The sequence below is a fragment of the Haemaphysalis longicornis genome, unplaced genomic scaffold, assembly GCF_048455015.1.
Source record: "Haemaphysalis longicornis isolate Haplotype H1 unplaced genomic scaffold, Haemaphysalis longicornis Haplotype H1 scaffold_2, whole genome shotgun sequence".
NCBI classification, from domain to species: domain Eukaryota; kingdom Metazoa; phylum Arthropoda; class Arachnida; order Ixodida; family Ixodidae; genus Haemaphysalis; species Haemaphysalis longicornis.
The window spans coordinates 200,873,358-200,890,696 of NW_027526295.1; the positions used below are offsets into that span (position 1 = coordinate 200,873,358).

General features: G+C 46.8%; 1 protein-coding gene across 1 annotated transcript; it reads right to left on the bottom strand.

Annotated features, from left to right (window-relative positions):
- Positions 1 to 648: 648 nt before the first annotated feature.
- Positions 649 to 10,875, bottom strand: LOC144169771 (E3 SUMO-protein ligase NSE2-like). The gene is made up of 5 exons (XM_077699103.1): positions 10,600 to 10,875; positions 10,404 to 10,516; positions 7,835 to 7,979; positions 1,783 to 1,963; positions 649 to 831 (listed from the first exon to the last, which is right to left on the bottom strand). Exons 1-5 carry the CDS (start codon positions 10,718 to 10,720, stop codon positions 723 to 725), a joined length of 669 nt encoding a protein of 222 aa, XP_077555229.1. The 5' UTR covers positions 10,721 to 10,875; the 3' UTR covers positions 649 to 722.
- Positions 10,876 to 17,339: the final 6,464 nt, after the last annotated feature.

Genomic DNA, 17,339 nt, shown 5'->3' on the forward strand with positions numbered 1-17,339 from the left:
GTTTACCATCCACGGCTTAATCTGATGACACAATCAATACATAACGCTTCTTTTTAAAAATATTTTCCCATATACTCAACTGTCCCAACCTTCCAATGCTTAACATTTAAATCATGGGTGGTGCAGCCAGCACGTTCAGACTGCTGCCTAAGCACACTAAGGTTGCACGTGTGCATTTGTCACTGGTAACGAACTGGACACACAAACCGAGCACAGCAGCCTGCAGCAACACGACCGCACTGCCATGCTGCTCAGGTGACAAAAACAGCAGCAGCAATCTTACAAGAGCAAAACATCTGCTCACAAACAACCAACCGTATGCAGCTCTCTCGCTACCTCACAGGTTTAACTGCACCAAACTGTCAGAACTATATGCCTGTGTTGCTCTGCTTCAATGCACGGAGTATTTTTTTTTTTTTCAAAGTTGTGAATTAGTGTGGAGGAGCCACATTGTAAATAGTCAGCGTAAAGGCTTGCGAGGCAAGTCTTATAGTTTGCAGAAACGAGCATGACGACAGGCATTGTTTAAGGCAATAGGCTGATGCCCCCACTAACAAGGACTGCTCATTATGCTCACTTTTTGCCCTTGAAATTTGGGCCACACAGCAGAGGTTGTACTAGCCATAGCATGAAATGGACAGGCATAAGTGAAAAGTTGAAAATCACGTTTTGCCGCCACTTTATTGGTGGTTATTGCAGTAAAATGGCGGTTCACGCAGCAGTTATTGCTTGTCGGCGAGGCGTTGCTTCAATATACGTGCAACAAAGTGATTGACGACCAGGTCTTCCAGGCGCAAGATGCGTTTGTTGGAACAGCCAAGGTAGGGGCACCTGAAAAACGCACATGGGAGATTCCAGACATGCAATTTCAGGTCTATGAACCACATTATTTACTGCACGATTTTACCATGAATACATGTTACAGCCCATTCAGGAGCTCATGACACTGAAGTATGGTGCACATTGTTGCAGATAATTACCAGTTAAAAATCAATGTAAAAACAAACAACCACATGCACCCATGGAAGTGCAAGACAACTACTTGTATGACGGAAGCAAGTACAGAACAAATAACAAATTAACCTTTCCTTAATAAAATACATATATGTGGTACTCCCAAATTCCCTCACCACTACATAGATGTGTCATGTTATTTCACTTTTATGCCAAAATAATCACACTTTTGGCACATTTAGGTGTGGAGTGGATGGCCACTACATTCTCGGTTACCAAGAAATCCTCTTTCTTAATGGCCATGGTAACAAAACACGGAGATGTGGATAGCCTTTCAATAACCTGACCCCGTTTATTATTCTGTTGCGACCTTCCGGCAACTTTTGTTTCCTTGCAGCCCTGCGCAGAATGGTGCAGCTACTTCCTACAGCTGTGCTTAACATGAAAGGCAGGACCAACGATGATGACAGGAACTAGTGGCACTCTAGTCACCCATTGCAACTTATAACAAACAGAGCTTACAGCCTTCCGCCATCAACAACAAACCGTAATAAACTGCCAGGATTTATCTTCACCAGCGCAAACTAGCACAGCAAAGTGCTACACTAGTGCCTGTGTGTGGTGCAGGAGATGATATGTGGTGCTGCAACATCCATGAGGTAACGCACAAGACTCGACCACTCGACCACATGCCCATGGTCCTCCAGATTGCTTCACGCACAGCCTTTAAATGCCGGTACACAACACGAGCCTCGAAAACTGCACTACTTGCAGCAAAGTTGCCCACAGCACTGAGCTACAAATTTCCCAAAGCGGTGATGCACATACTTTGGGTATCTCGTGTTCTTGATGTAATAGGTGATACTGTTCTTGTCATAGGTGTGGTTGCACTTGACGTTCCTCACAGGCACCTCGATGTCCTTCTGGGTGATGGGGTCCTTGTACTGGCCGCTCTCAAGGTCCTCAGTCACAATCATGCTGTCTTCGCCCTCACCCACGGAGCACCCACCTGCCAAGCCAGAAACAACAGGCACACACAAAAAAAGAAGGCTTCAGAGTTTACTGGAACTAGCTGCAACTGCTGTGCACTGAATCTGCGAGGGTCAGGCGCTACAGTTGGGTTGCCAGGGCCCAAAATGAATGGCAACCTTCACACAAACATTGGCTACACAGGCAAGAGTCAACTGCAAACTGCAGCCAGGTGTACAATCCACAACTGCATGCTCAGCAGTGGAATACACCAGCCACTGCTCGGCATCAAACTGCTGAATTTCAAAGAAATCGGCTGGCATTATTTGCCCATTCTGCCAATAGCTTCACGCAGCTGCAAGGTTACCACTGCTCATCCGCAGCCAATATGGCGTAGTGAACCCCCTTCCCCTCTTGCGGACGATGAAGTTTGGTTTAGTGAATTTTCTGCAGAACACCCACAAAGAATGCTTAAGGAACTACGATCACTAAGCCTGGCCATAGGGCTAAAGATAAATACGACTAAATCTAAGATAACAATAAACAAACATGCTTAAAGCGCCCCCTTCGACCTAGAAAATGAGATGCTAGAACAAGTAGACGAGTATAACTACCTGGGACAGGGTGTCGGTATTGATTCCAACTACGAGAAAAAAATTCGGTGCAGGATAGGCATGGGCTGGGGTCACGGAACAAGAATGTATAGAAGGGGAAACGGCCCATTGCGGCAAGCGCGTGTGGGTGACCAGATAATGCCACAATAAAAACCAAGGCAGACTGCAAAGCTTCCACGCTGTCTCTCTCGAAGGAGAGGGTAGCAGCACTTGATGGACGAAATGATATCAGCCACAATTCATTCCATGGCTGCGCAGTTTCTTCACCGGCGGCGGATTCTGCTAGCTTAACCCAAGACGAACACTTGTGACATTATCTGGCCGCACTCGGACGCCACTTTTCCCCTCCTGTCTTGTTCGTGCTCCGTGGCTGGGGTGCACTTGGCAAGTACTCTCGAATAATGAAAAGCAAGCTACCTCTATCATGAAAAAGAATAGTATACAACCAATGCGCACTGCCGGCGATGACGTATAGGGTGGAAACTTGGCGCCGGAAATGAAGGATGATAGCAGTAACGCTTAGGGACAGGAAATGAGCTTCCCAGTAGGGGTGGCATTCTGGGCACGTTGGTATTCCTTAAGTACACCAAATAATTGCACAAAAAAGGCGGGGCACGGTTAATGTGAGGACGAACACACATAGCACAGGGAGCTTCTCAGATCAGGGAACAAACGCGAGCAGAAGAACAAAACAACCACCACCACGACCACCCCAACGACATAGTTCCAATTAAGAACAAGAAATTGACTCCGGCTGGCCATTCAGTGAGACGAATTAGAACCAGCGAACCACCACGGTAACAGAGTGGCTACCAAGAGACTTAACTCGAAGGCGAAGGCCATTTACTCGATGGAGGGATGAAATAACAAAATTTGGAAGCAAAGAATATGCCGGTCAGTGCCTTCATCCTGCAGTGGGATTAAACATGCTGATGATGATCACCCGTGAAATGCTTGAAAGTGCATTGCAGGTGTTTTTTTATTTTAAATGATGAAGAATGCCAATCAAATAAAGCAAACCACGCCTGATTTCAGCTTACTGTTCACTGCAATGCACAGACACCGAATTAGATAACTACATTACTTAAAAGCAATTTATTTCTTTTATGACACACAGAGAGAAAAAATGAGCGTGCCCAGCGTAAGTTCGCTTTGTTAATTTTACCTGGATAAGCAATCAAGTACAGTACACACCAGTGAAGCAAAAAAGCACTTAAAACAAAAATTTGTCGATCACTGCATTTTGGTTGTTACATTGCAGAGTTAGAAAATTAAATTCCAACTGAAGTTTAACATGCCGGGCCTACACAGGCAATGAGGGAAGTTGTGGTAGAACATTATGGACTATTTGGTCAACCTAAGCAGGCCGCTGCACCACCACGGTGGGCAGTTTCTGTGCACATGCACCTCAAGGCACTTGAACGATGTATTGGTTATCAGGAAAAGTAAAAGAAGAAGAAGAAGGGACCTTAAGCTTCCCCATTGTTTTGGTCACAACTCTTATAAGCTATTAAGAGCGATTGGTAGTGCTTCCACACTTTCTAGAGACAGTATATCAGTGCCATTGCAAATTACTTAATTTTTTGGAAATCTCTTCTTGCCTGGTCAATTAAGCGCAAATAAAGAGTGGATTTAAAAAAGAAAGAAAGAGTTATTGCTACAGTCACCATGGTGAATGAACCCTTTTTAAGTTGACCAACAAGAACATTTAAAGGATGATCTGGCGTATAAAGATACAGTTCGGACATCATGTTGCCACTTCGGTTGGCAGTTCTTGCAGTTATGCAATCACAATACAAATTTACACAAGCTTTACACTATGCACAACACATTGACCTTTATGCCACCAATCCAGCAAGACTGCACGGGGCTTAGATAGAACCAAACGGTGGTCCTGCCGGAAGTCCCTTTGGAAGCTACCCGTATCATTTTGCCCCATGCTTTCTGCTCTCTTGGCATTCCGCATGCACATGAAAGTGGAGTATTGGAGCACTTTCTTTTACCTCTTAGAACCCCTTCACTTTCCATTTAACAGCCATCTAAAGGCAACCAATGTACTGCCCTCACCATAGGTCGGCAGGCTCACTCAAGAGTGCACTCACACACCCCCCACTCATGAGTGAGCGGTGAGTGAGCCTCGCCATTGTTTTGGGCTGGCGAGTGCGAGTGAGTGTGGGCCTCACTCGCGGCAAGCTCTGCTCCCTACTCGCGAGTGCACGTGCACTCACCACTCGCCAGTCGTCAGTGCTGAGCCCCGCTCATCACTCACGAGTGCACTCACGCGATTTGTGGGGATTACTGCGGTGAGCACCACTCTTGAGCTCGTACTCGCTGTTGATTATTCATCGCAGGAGCCGCTCGCTGGATTGCTTTTAGCTTCGGTTATATGTCATCACTGCACTCCTGTTATAGGGCACCGTGGAATTAACTCTCTGGTGCCGTGTTGATTTCAGAAGATGGTGTGGATCGGCTTCTGACGCCGTAATGCGCCAATACCTTTCCGTGTCATAATTCATGGAGGGACTGCTGCGCGCACTCGCGTGCGAGTGGAGGATACGAGTGGTGAATGCGAGTGCGAGTGGTGAGGAAGAATGGTGAACAGGAGCGTGATTGAATGCGAGTTGTGAAGGCAAGTGGGGAGTGTGAGCGTAAGAGAGTGCTAGTGGTGAGGGCGACTGGTGAGCGTGAGTGAGTGAGTGAGTGTGAGTGTCATCCAGTTTTGCCGAGGTACGGCCCTCACAACATTCTCCTTAGTTGCAAGACCTGCCTAATTGTAACAAAATTTCAAAACTGGGCCACTTTGCGAGTCGCTTCGCCGGGAATCATGTTTATGGTTTCGGTAAGAGAATTCGTGTACCATTTGAGTTCAACCATTTGAGATGAATTACAGAGCCTGCCAATGTTTTTCAAAGCTGAGTCTTGTCTATTAAGGTGGGGGACACTGGTATTGAGGACCGAATTTTCTGTATTAATTTTATTTGCAGTCTACAGGCCCCAAAGAATGTACCTGCAAAATATCATAGCTGTATCACAAGTATTCACAAAGCTGTCACCCTTTGAAGTAGCATAAATGATTATTTTTGCCCATGTTTTCAAACTTCGTGCCCTGTTTTCACAGAACCAATTTTTTTCCCACATGGTCAGCTGTTGGGTACAATATCTTTGGATGTACTGGTTCGATTTGTATCATTCTTGTTGCATTTGAAAGCTTATTAACTGAACAGTGCAATAAAACCACGAAAGTATAGAATTTATTTTTGCTGGCAGAAAATTTTATGCAGTTAGTTTTATAAAAACATTGGCAATTGATGGCCTGACATTTATGAAGTTAACAGCGTTTCCAGAAACAAGGCTAAAATACTGCTGTGGTATAGTTGCATTCCCTGGTCCTTCTAGAGCACAAAGGGATAAAAGCTATTCGAATATTTCTTAGGTGGATAATGAAAAAATTGCCCGAAATGGAGTGCATCCTGTTGCACAACTCTAAACTTACAACCCACAGACGAAAACTGACTGCGTATTTGTGCTCAGGATGTTAAAATGCACTCAATGTGTAAATCTCAAGCACATAGGTTAAAAAACAACAAAAAATTAAAGCTGTTCCACTCAACGTGAAAGCTGTCGGAAGTGCAGAGCAGTGATTCGCCATCATGAGCTGCAGCGCCGTTATCCGCTCACTGCTGCCACCCACAGCACTTCAAATTTCCTGCTTTCGCAGCGCTCGTGCGCCCCCTGCCTGAAACTGCGCCAGCGGGAATTCTGTTCTTTTTGTGCTTGGTTTTCCTCCCACACGTGCCGGAGTTGCACTGCTACTTTTTTCCACTTACTATCGTAAAAACCAACCCAACGGGCATCCTTAACTAAAGGAACGCAGGCGCTGCCGGTTAATTATGCATATTTTTCCTCAAATGTACCTATTGTTTTCTTTGCACTAAACAACGGGAAGATGTATGACAAGCACCAGCGTTTCACAAGTTTCGAACGCTTATTACTATATAAACCACTTGGCTTTTAAAGCCTCTGGGGTACGCCGCGAACAACAGTGTTACCCCGGGACGGCGCCTTGGTTGCTCCTATACTTGGGTCGAGCGAGCGAGCTAGGACGCCAAGGCGAGCGCCTAAAGTGCTCTGCACTTTAAATATCCTCAAGACCAGTGTCCCCCCTTAAGTGGGCCACGATGGAGGGCTCCAGATGAATTTAGGTGACCTGGAGTCCCTTAGCTGTGCCAACGCCTGGTACCCACAAACGTGCTTGCGTCTTTCCTCTATCCGAAGTTCACCGCAAGTATTGTGCATCTGTTTATAATGCCCAGGTGCCTTATCCTCAGTGTCGCAACTGGCCGGTAGTTGAGCAGCAATTCAGAAGTTAGTGAAACAGAACTGCCGCAATGCTGTCAAAGCACAAAAGCCTACGTCAGCGTTTTGAGAGCTCTGAGCGATCCCTTACATTCTCCTTGCATCTCCACACCCTTCTCAGCCCTCATGCTGTCCAGTCCGTTGATAGAGACACTGAAACACTTCTGTTTTACAGAGTGGTGACTCTGAATTTCTTGGTCCAGAATTTGCAACCTAGCCGTTATCTTGCATAAAACTGCACTACCACTTTCTATGCAAGCCTTGCTTGTCACCAGGAGCATTTTAATGAGAACGTACTATAAGAGCATTCCAGCTAATGTTCCAGTCACGCATACATGACGAGATCTCAGAAGCGTGTGGTTTGGAATTAAGACTATTCTAGGACCACGTACCATGGCTCACACTGAACTGAAGCCACCACAGATGGGAACTGAGCTAGAAATTTCGAGTTCAGCAGGCGTATGCTGTACTCTGACAGCTTGATGCTGACATCAGAAAAGCTAGCTTGCAAGCTGGAATACCAGGGAAGGCATCGAGGCACTTTTTGGAGCCTGATATTATGCTTTTATGTCTCCCCAACTGAGACAATACAGGCAAAGTGAAGTTTATTTTTCAGTGTTCTTTTTTTAAAAACCCTCCAGCTGCAATCACAATAAAATTTTATGATTGTTTAATTTAAGGCTGGGACACACCGTTAAATTGAACCCCAAACTGTTCAATGAGCCATGATGTAAATGACAAAATAGCAGCGAGACAGACAAGTGTAAAAAGTGAGAAAACAACGAGGCTTACTACAGCCCAAAAAATTAAATGTCCAAATGCTTTGGCACTGCCTGCTTCAAATTGCGAGAAATTATAATTTTTGGTTTAGCCAAACTGGAGGTCATACTGTGCAGTACAAATATGTAAAACATGGCAATGAGCAAAGTGGGAAACGTTACCTTCTACAGTGGCAGCAATCTTCAGAAGGTCCTTAAATGATGCATGGCTTTCTGGAGGATTCGCTGGGGCTGCCTTTACTGCTTCGTGTTCAGTTTTGAACTTCTGCCTTAAGTTCTCCAGTCTGACAACTGGCATCTGTCTCAGCTGTAGTGGGGCGGAGGGAATAAGAGAAGATCCATTACTCGGGCAAATACCTTGTAAGGTGCGACATACAGGAATTCCTCGTTATAATGAAACCGCTTTACTCGAAATATCGCTTTATTCAAGATTTCTGCTCATCCCAACCCAAACGCATGCATTTTAGGCCGCATTACTCGAAGCGAACGAAGAGCTGGACCCACTTAGAGCGAAGTGGCGAGCGGAGGCGTCGCCGAGCGGCAGCAACCAGGCGGTGAGTCAGGCGGTCAATATGGCTGGCTAGCAGGCTAGTGTTTTGCCGGCGATTTTCTCGAGCCCGTCATGCTCAATTTGCGCCATCCAACTTAAGACAAATGGTCCAAATGCGTGGTAGGGTGACTGAATTTCGTTCCTAGACATTGGTCAATGGCGTGGACACGATGGTGCGCGAACACCGATGCTCGAAGCGTAGAATTAGAAGTATCGTCGAGATGCGGGGCAGCCAAAAAAGCTCTTCTTTTGCAAACTTCAGGGCTGCACACCCCGAGAAAAAAATTTCCAGTAATCACGCAAAGCCCCCAGTGCAAAAACCGGTCAGTTTTCACGATTGCGCTGTGTACCTACAATGAGCCGCAGTACTTGTTTTTCGAGCTCAACAAACACTACCTCAGATTCGAGCCGTGGAATGTGCAGCGTTTTCCAGCGCAAAGCTCTCGTAGCTTTCCATGACACCCCCCCTTCTAAAAGTGGCCACTGCCTTCCCCTTCTCATTCGTTCTGCAGTCTGCGAGGCGTTCAGACGTCAGTCACGGCTTGGTGAAATTGGAGCAGGGTTGCTCGCGCCCGGCAAGAATATGAAACAGCCAAAGCTCACTGTCTTTTTTGCACCCGAGTAATGTCTTGCTTCACTGAATACAATGTGTTTTCATTCCTCGCACTTGTGGCACAATTAAAGCTCAACTACTTAAGTTTTCTCGAGTGGTTGTTTATATCAAAATACCGCTTATAATATAATTTTTCGCCGTCCTGCTGACTTCATTATAAAGAGGGATTACTGTACATTGGACAGCAAACCCTGAACAGGCTCAAAGCCAACTACGACTTGCTGGTTTTGCTTACAAACCAATACCCATAACTCAATGTCCTACCAGCAATGTCGCCAAGCCGTTGAATTTTGTACATTATATAAGCTTACTTCTTCTAAAAATTGGATTTTGAGCAGTTCAGTGCAGTGAGACAATACACGTCAAGTGCACAGGAAATGAAGATGCTAGAGATGCAGGTGAATTCTACACTTTAAAGTTTTCAGTGGCCGTAGTTGCACATGATCAATGTAAACTTGCTCTATAAATCACTGGATACATGTACTTTTCTTAAAAAGTACATGTATCCAGCTTGAAAAGTAGTTGGTCCAGTTACGGCACAATTTCTGAATATTAGACGTGAACCAAAACCAGCCAAATGACTACTTGATTCGCTATACTGTTTTTAAATTCATATTCTTGGGGCCGAAGCTAAAGACGGGTTATGAGGCACTCCAAAGCGGAGGGTTGCAGATTAACCTGGGAATCTTTAAGATGGCCCGGAATCGTGACATGCTGATCTTGTATTGTTTTTGAAGACTTTGTTGAACTCCTCCCACCTCCTACCCCAGAGTTAGAAAAAAAGAAAAACAAGATATTTTTACCTTTCATTTGCTGTTTTCATTTCTATTCTAGGAGCTTGCTTATAATATCCCTGTTTGTTAAGCAGCTACCCTGCCCAGGCTTTTATGCGTTTTGTACACTTTCTACAGTGACAGCCATTCGTATTAGCAGAGAAAACAACAATGGCCTCTTGTTATATAAAAGAGAAGGCGTCCGTGGCTGGCATCAGGAGTGCAGAACCCGTGGAGTGCGAAACAAGCAGTTTAGGCCGATTCAGCCATCCCCAGACGCTTCCATGAATTGCCTCCAAGAAGTATACAGGAGATGAAGAGGCTAGCAGTCAAGTGATACTTCCAACATGTAAGAGCAGCATTTAAGAAAGCGAAAATGCAGTGGCCAGCAACACTAACTTTGTTATTTATGCACTGAATCTAATCAAAAATGAAATCAGTTTGTTTGATTGATTGTAGGGTTTAACACGCCGACGCAGGCGATAAGGCGCGCCGTAGTGGAGGGCTGCGGATTAATTTGGCGATCCGGTTAGCGTGCGCCGAAATCTCGTACACACGGACGTTTTTGCTTATCGCCTCCATCAGAAAAGCGGCCGCCGCGGCTGGGAATCGAACCCCCGCCCTCGTGCCGGGAAAGCCATGCCACCGCGGCGGGTGTAATCAGTTTGTAGCTACGGAGTCCTGCTAAAGACAAGTGGCTCAAGGCACATATAAAACCAGCTGCACGTGCACCTTTGTAGTTATAACTAAGCACTGTAGAACACACCCAGAGTATTGTATGCAATTATCACAGACCTTCGCTTTCAGTGCTTCTGTAGCATGCACAAAATTTGTGGTATCAGATTCTTGCACGACAAGAGACTTCATATCTTGCTTTAAACGGTCCAGGTTATTTTCCAGGACATCCCCTGCATTGAAAGTACCCAAGTAAGAACCCACAGACACAAAAACAGATCAAACACATCGAGAAAAAGTCTTCCAAGCGTTATACCTTCGTAGTCATCGCACGCATCAGCTGCAGCGCTGCGAATTACGTCCATGCCTTGCACCAGGAACCCGTTTAGCATTTTTAAGTCATTTACAGCCATGTCAAACCGTGTAAATGACGCCATAGCGACTAATAAAGCACGAATTTAACGCCTCGACTTTGCCAATCAACAATTCAGGGTTCGCGCGCGATTTGCGAGCGCCGTTGTGGGGTTGCGGCAGCTTCAGCAGATGCGACTGCGAGTTGGCCGGTTGGCGGCGAGCTGGGGTCTGTGTCTGTAGGTGCTCGCACTGACGTATGGATTTTCAACACTTTCACATCTCAAACAAGAATTAAATGCGAAGCATGCAAATGCATTTCAAAAATTAATAATCCTCCTTTTTGGTTTCCGACTGGCCGCCACCTACCGGGTTGAAAGCGCGAGTAACTCTAACATCTCCTCTAACTACATCTGCATCCGGCTTTTTTTTTTGTTTACTTTTCAGGAACGTTTACTTGTCATGTTTTGTACAATTCTTTCTGTTCTCTGATGTAGCCGTGTGCTAACGGCTGGTAACCATGGTAACGTCTGGCGCGTTTAGCCCGCGTCGTTCAACCATATGGTTCAACTTCACTCTAGTTCAACGTTCTTTCGACCACGACCGGCAATGTGCTTTCGACAGTGGTGTTTTTTTTAGGGGCGAAGCTCCTAAAGCCATGGGTCTGTCCATCCCTTGTGTCTCGTGGTACGTCACCGCCGCATGCTTTCGGAGATGTCGCAAAGTGGGCGGCGTTGCTCGCGCAAGAACCGGCTGCAACCGGCAGCGCAAACTCTGCACCGGGAGCGCGAGCTTGTCTGTTTTCGTCAACGGAGGCGCGAGCGCACGTGCACTGCGAGGGGGAGATCACGCAAGAGATCACGCCACGAACGCAGGCAGTCGTTCTCGGAGATCGAACGAGACGCAAGGACCTTTGCTCGTTTCCTCTCGTCTTGTTCGGGCACAAGTTCGCCCTAAATAAAAGTTCTTTCTTTACCGTTGTGTCCCATCCTACGTGACAAATTGTGGTAGAGGTGCGGGGTAGTCCTCGATGGCGCGGGGTCTTTCGCCAGGTCTGGGCCTGGGAGCATTGACTCCGAAAATAAAAGTTGATTTGTACAATGTACGCACACAGTCTTACGTCTTTCTTAATGATGTAATGGGCGAACTTTCACGGGAGAGTTACGGTTACCGATGATCTCCCCCTCTCGAGCTTCGCCCCACTTATCATCATTCATTCCGTGGATATGGCGTGATTTTTTTTGTTGTTGTTCTATTGTTCAGTTGCTTGTTTTGCTGCGAAAGCTTGCCGCTTCACCTTCTGCTATTTCTCATGCTTCTGTCCCAGGCTCCTTAGAACCAGCGCAGTTAAGCGCAAAAATTTTCAAACGCAGGTAGCGTCCTCCGTGCTAGTTCGGATCCGTGGCTTTCGAACTTACCTCTAACGCACATGTATGTTCTTCTGCTATCCATGTGCCTTCAAAGAGGCCACGCACGGCATCGTGTACGCTGCCGGAAATACACACACTTCAGCATCGGTTGCGAATAAGTTGCCGCTTGCCTCATCTTGGTGCCGATCGAGGTACTGCAGGAGGGTTTGTAGCTAGCTGGGCTAGTTGGTTCATTGCATGGATCGAACAGCGCTAAGATGGGACAAGGTGAAGAGGAACAAACATGGGAGGTTTATTTTGGAAGGAAATAGTATTAAAGAACAAAGCGAGCATGGTTATCTGTGTGCCCATTGCGGCGCGCGAAAAAACAGATCAAATAGTCTGTGATAGTGCGTATCTAACATGAGTTGCAGCGTCGTCTTGTAAGTGAAACGTGAATTTCGCCTATCTCGCCAAGTATGCGATTTCTTTGTCCAGCAGGGCCATGGACAGTGGGCTTATGCCTATCTCACGTAGGCGCTGGCCTCGGTACCTTTTCGAGATAGAGCAGGCCTAAAAATCAGGCTCACACAGGTCGCAACTTCTTACATGCTGGGCAAGCATGATGCCGGTCGTTGATGCATCGCCCTGTCTGACCAAGGAACGATTTTTTGCAGGATAGTGGAATTTCGGATACGACTTCCACATTGCATTTGACAAAAGACCTGTTGCGTGATTCTTAGTACAGCTTTTGTGCACTTTCTCTAGGTTAACTCTTCTGAGCAGCCCCCTCAGCTTGTTGGTCGATGAAAAAAAAGATATCCACACCTGAGCGGCCAACAATCTTTTTCAGGTGGTGGCTTTCACCGTGCATGTACGGGATGACCGCTTTCTTCTTGTGCCCTTATTGCGGAATTTTCTTCAGAGTCATATACAGTCAAATGCCGCTACTACGAAATAGCCCATACAACAAAGCATGCCATATGGCCTGGCCAGATTCTAATGTTTCTTATGTATTATGAAGAACACTACAGCGAATTTGCCTGTTTACTGATGGAATTCATGCGTTCCTGATCGTTGACTTGTGGTTTGTTAACGAATACGTGCAGCCACGCACACTGTAATGCACAGCTGATAGGTGTGCCAACAACCACAAGTCATCCAGTTCAACCACGTGGTTGTACGAATCAATAAACACGTACGGTGCGTGTTGCGGCGCAGCTTTGGTTGTGGTGGCCAATAAAAACAAGTTGGCACTTCTATGTTTATGTGTATTTTCATAACTTTCCATGTTTACTGCACCATTCTTACTGCTATAAAATTACAATGCTTAACATTTAAGCGCAAATAGCTCATTCGGCAAGCTTACAAGCCCTGCCTTATTTGCTTTTGCCGGCCTCAGCCAATCGCACAGCTGGCCATATAACATCACAGCTTCTGTTGCGGAAAATGAGCTTGTGGGTCACACGGCCATTCCCTTTTTTTCGTAGTTATATAGCTTATTTGAGCAAAGTGTGCGTTAAAAGTGTCAGTATGATTCTAACGAGGCTATCTTTCGAATGAACCAAACTTGTGTTTTGTCTGCAGGGCCCCTTTAAAGGCAAACATTGAGTTTTCTGTTGTTTGCCCAGCCCTAACTTCTCACTTTGTTACGGCAAAAGCCTTAAAAATGACCCATTGCGTTCGTAACAGAAACAGCTCCTTAAAGTGTCGGCTGTATGACCATGCACTCCAGCCTACACTTATTCTCTGCCAGATTTCTTTCTCATGGTTTGGATTAGCACTGCCAAGATAGTTGCATGCATTTACCTCTTCTAGTAATAACATTAAAAGTATTGTGCACTCGTCTGCGGCAGGTTGGCAAATTTTATTTTAACTTGGGAGTGTTGTTGCTGGCCATAATGTGTGCAGCATCATCAGAAAATCCTGAGTCATAGTTACTTTCACCATTTACTGCGCCTGTGAGCATGCACCTCACGAGGAGTGCCCGACGTCGTCCAGGCTTGCACACGGCGCTCACAAAAAAAAAAAATAAAAAAATAAAAAACAGTTTACGTGCGTTTGCGCCTCAAGGGGGGAGCACAACACAGCTCGCGCTACAGACGCCCAGTTCACAAAGCTGGTTGCCGCCAGTTCTAGCGCGTGCTGATGCATTCTACTTTGGGAGAAATGTGAAAGCCTGCAGACAAAACGATCCAGGCCTGCCAGTCATGCATGAGGAAGACAACGATATAGATGGGGGTATGATGATGATTATTACTACAAGTCATGCATGAGGAAGACGACGACTAATACTACCGCAGTGAAAAGCGACGACAGAACACGTAAATAAACAATTTCAAACCTAATGCAATGCATGGTGGTGTGCCCTTCAGTGTTTATATAGAAAGACATCCTCAGCTTCACTGTGGTTCAAGCCGTGCAAGCTTCGCAAATTTTTCATTTACTGTTGTGTCCGGATACTCTGTCACCTCGTCTTTGATGGTATGATCGGTATGATGTATGGTCAGGTTGATAAAAAAAAAAAAACATCTTTCTAGCATGCCTTCCAGTGGCGTAGACTTCTTATTTTTCCGGGGGGGGGGGGGGGGCAGACCTGGAGTGCGCCTCGAAGCGGCGAAGGGAGGGGGGGGGGAGGAAGCGGTGGGGGGTCCCTATGAGATGACACGTCATCACCCCGCTACAAAGAGGCTACCACTAATCACCATCATCATCATCATAAGGGGCACCTGCAGCAGCGAGGGCCTTTTACATTGTGTCGGCTAACTACGAGGTGTCCCCAAATAAGACGTCCCGCAAATCTATGAGCCGTGAACTTCAGTGGTTTGACGCATCCAGTAGAAATTTCTTTGAATATGTGTTTTACTGGTCACATTTATTCAAAAATATTGCATGACTGAACCATCAGCACAAAAAAAACGAGTCGATTTGTTTTTCTTTAATGGGCAGGTGTGGGGTAAAAAGAAAGGGACACGAGAAAGGGACACGACAGGGGCGCTACGCGCTGCTATGTTCATTTCCGTTAAGAGCCCCCGAAACGGGTCTGACTTTGACCACTTATTTTTGTATCCGTGTGTGTGTTGTGCCAGCGCGCCCGACACAAATTCGCTGCACCTGGTGACGTGCCGATGGCGGGGTTGATTCGTGCCTAGGCCAAACCACCCGCGTCAGACGAGCCGCGATTTGGCGGGAAAGGAGCCGCCGAGTCTGCTCTCCCTTTCCCATCGCGACGGCTAGACCAAATCATGCCTGGGACGAACTAATCCCCGCAGACACGCAGCAAGTAGCGCCTGGAGACGCCGCCGCAGAGTCGCCTTCCCTTTCCCGGTCGTGGCGGCTCGGCTGACGCAATCGCTTCGCCTCCATTCGCCAGATTCATAATGCGGCCAGTGATAGCTCCGACTGGAGACTTTCCAACTGCACGCGGCTGCAACGGAACCCTGGGGGTATAAAACCAACCCGGAAGCAGCGGTGGTGCGGCGGCATCTCATCGAAGGCCCTGAGTTGAGAAGTGCTATCGCTCTTGTCTTAACCATGTAACGCTCTCGCTACCTTTGTATATATTGTATATAAATGCTCCTTCAAATAACCGTCAGCTCGGCTACTTCGTCGCTATGGTCTGCGCCGCGTCGATAGCGGACTGGGCAGGGCAACGTCGCAACAGTAGTAACTGAGCTGGGATGGCCCAGTCCCAACAGTGTATGAGTATGTGTTTCGGAGGCTTGGAGCGGGTATCGCTCGCAGTCGACGGCCGCAGTGCACCCAGTTGCTGCCGGTGCTTGGCAGCCGTTACAGCAATGGCCAACTGCTCTCGCGTGCTTTGTTTCCTCGAAAACAAAGTTTGCAGACAGGCTTTTCGGAGGCGTGATAGCTTGCACTGACGTCACTGTATTCCCGTGTTGGTGCGTTGGTTGCACAGTGGAAATCTGAAGCTCTTGGTTCGAGAAGCGCTGATAGCTGAGAGCTATCGATAAAAAAGTGCGGTTACATCGTTATGGGCAAGCAACATGTTTTACGAGACGTTCCAAGACGCGAGCGAAAGGTAAAACCCCAACGTCTGGCGTTGGCGTTCATCATATAAAACGGCCCTTTCACGAGGCCTTCCACAGTGCGAGTTTAAACTCGGCACAAGTTGCTAGCGAGGAGTGGTCGCCCCGCCAGTAAACAGCAGATGAAGGTAGGGGAAGAACAACCACCGAAATTCACCGTCGTCGTCAGCTTCATCATTACACGGTGGCATAAACAAGAAGCAGCGCATAGGGTTTGCATTCGAAAGCAAGACGCTCCTCCAGCAGCAAGATGCCAGCGCTGTTCGACAAAATATGCGAGGCGAAACAAGGCGTCACACGCGTTCGACTGCACATTATGATGTCCGATTAACAACCCACAACCTGCACGCTGGGGCTATATGCTCACTTGTAAATGGACAGCACCAGGACTTAGTCCTACCAAACCTGAGCAAAAAGTTTCAAAACAGGAGCCTAATAAAACCATGTGGTTGACGCAAACCATGCAGTCAATTTGACGCGAATCACGTAAACTAACTGTGACTGTTTAAATGGGCGGTTCCGCTCACGAAACGACTATGGAAACGAGCATCTATGGAAACTGCTTAAGACTGAAAAAGGGCGACTTCGGTGCGCGTAGTGCATGCATTGTGAGCAGCCCCCATCGCTTCCCCTAAAACAATTTGAATGAAGCAAGCGGAACGAAGCAGCTACGCATTCCCAGACCGCGCATTTGTAATCAAAAATAACTGCTCCAATCAACAGGTGCCGTAGAAACAGAGCAACTGTGGCCGCGCTTCCCACCGGGACCTAACCCCCTCGTTTTTCCCTTTTCACCGCGACCCCTTAGCGAGCGACCGCCGAAAAACGCTAACAGCGCCAAACAAGGACAGGCAAAGGAGGGAGGTGCAGTTTTCGTTGCCTGATTTTACCATCCTTGAGAGTTAAGCAGCACAGCACCACCGCTAAATGTCTGAAACTCGTACACGTGCGTCCAGACTTGAGTTTGTGATGAACTTGTTTGCACTGCTGTACTCACGAGTGCAAGCACTCGAAAATACAGTATTCATGAGTATTGTAATCATGAGTACTGTGTACTCATGAGTACCAAACTCACCAGTACTCATACTCATGAGTACTCATGCTCATGAGTATTGTACTCATGAGCACTCATACTCATGAGTAGTGTACTCATGAGATCTGTACTCACGAGTAGTGGAATTACCCCTGTATACCCACTTTTTTAATCTGTGTGTGTACTCACTCATCATTGTACTCACTCGTGAGTTTGAGTACAAATGAGTACAAATGAGTGTACTCACGAGTGAGTGCGCCGACCTATGCTCCCG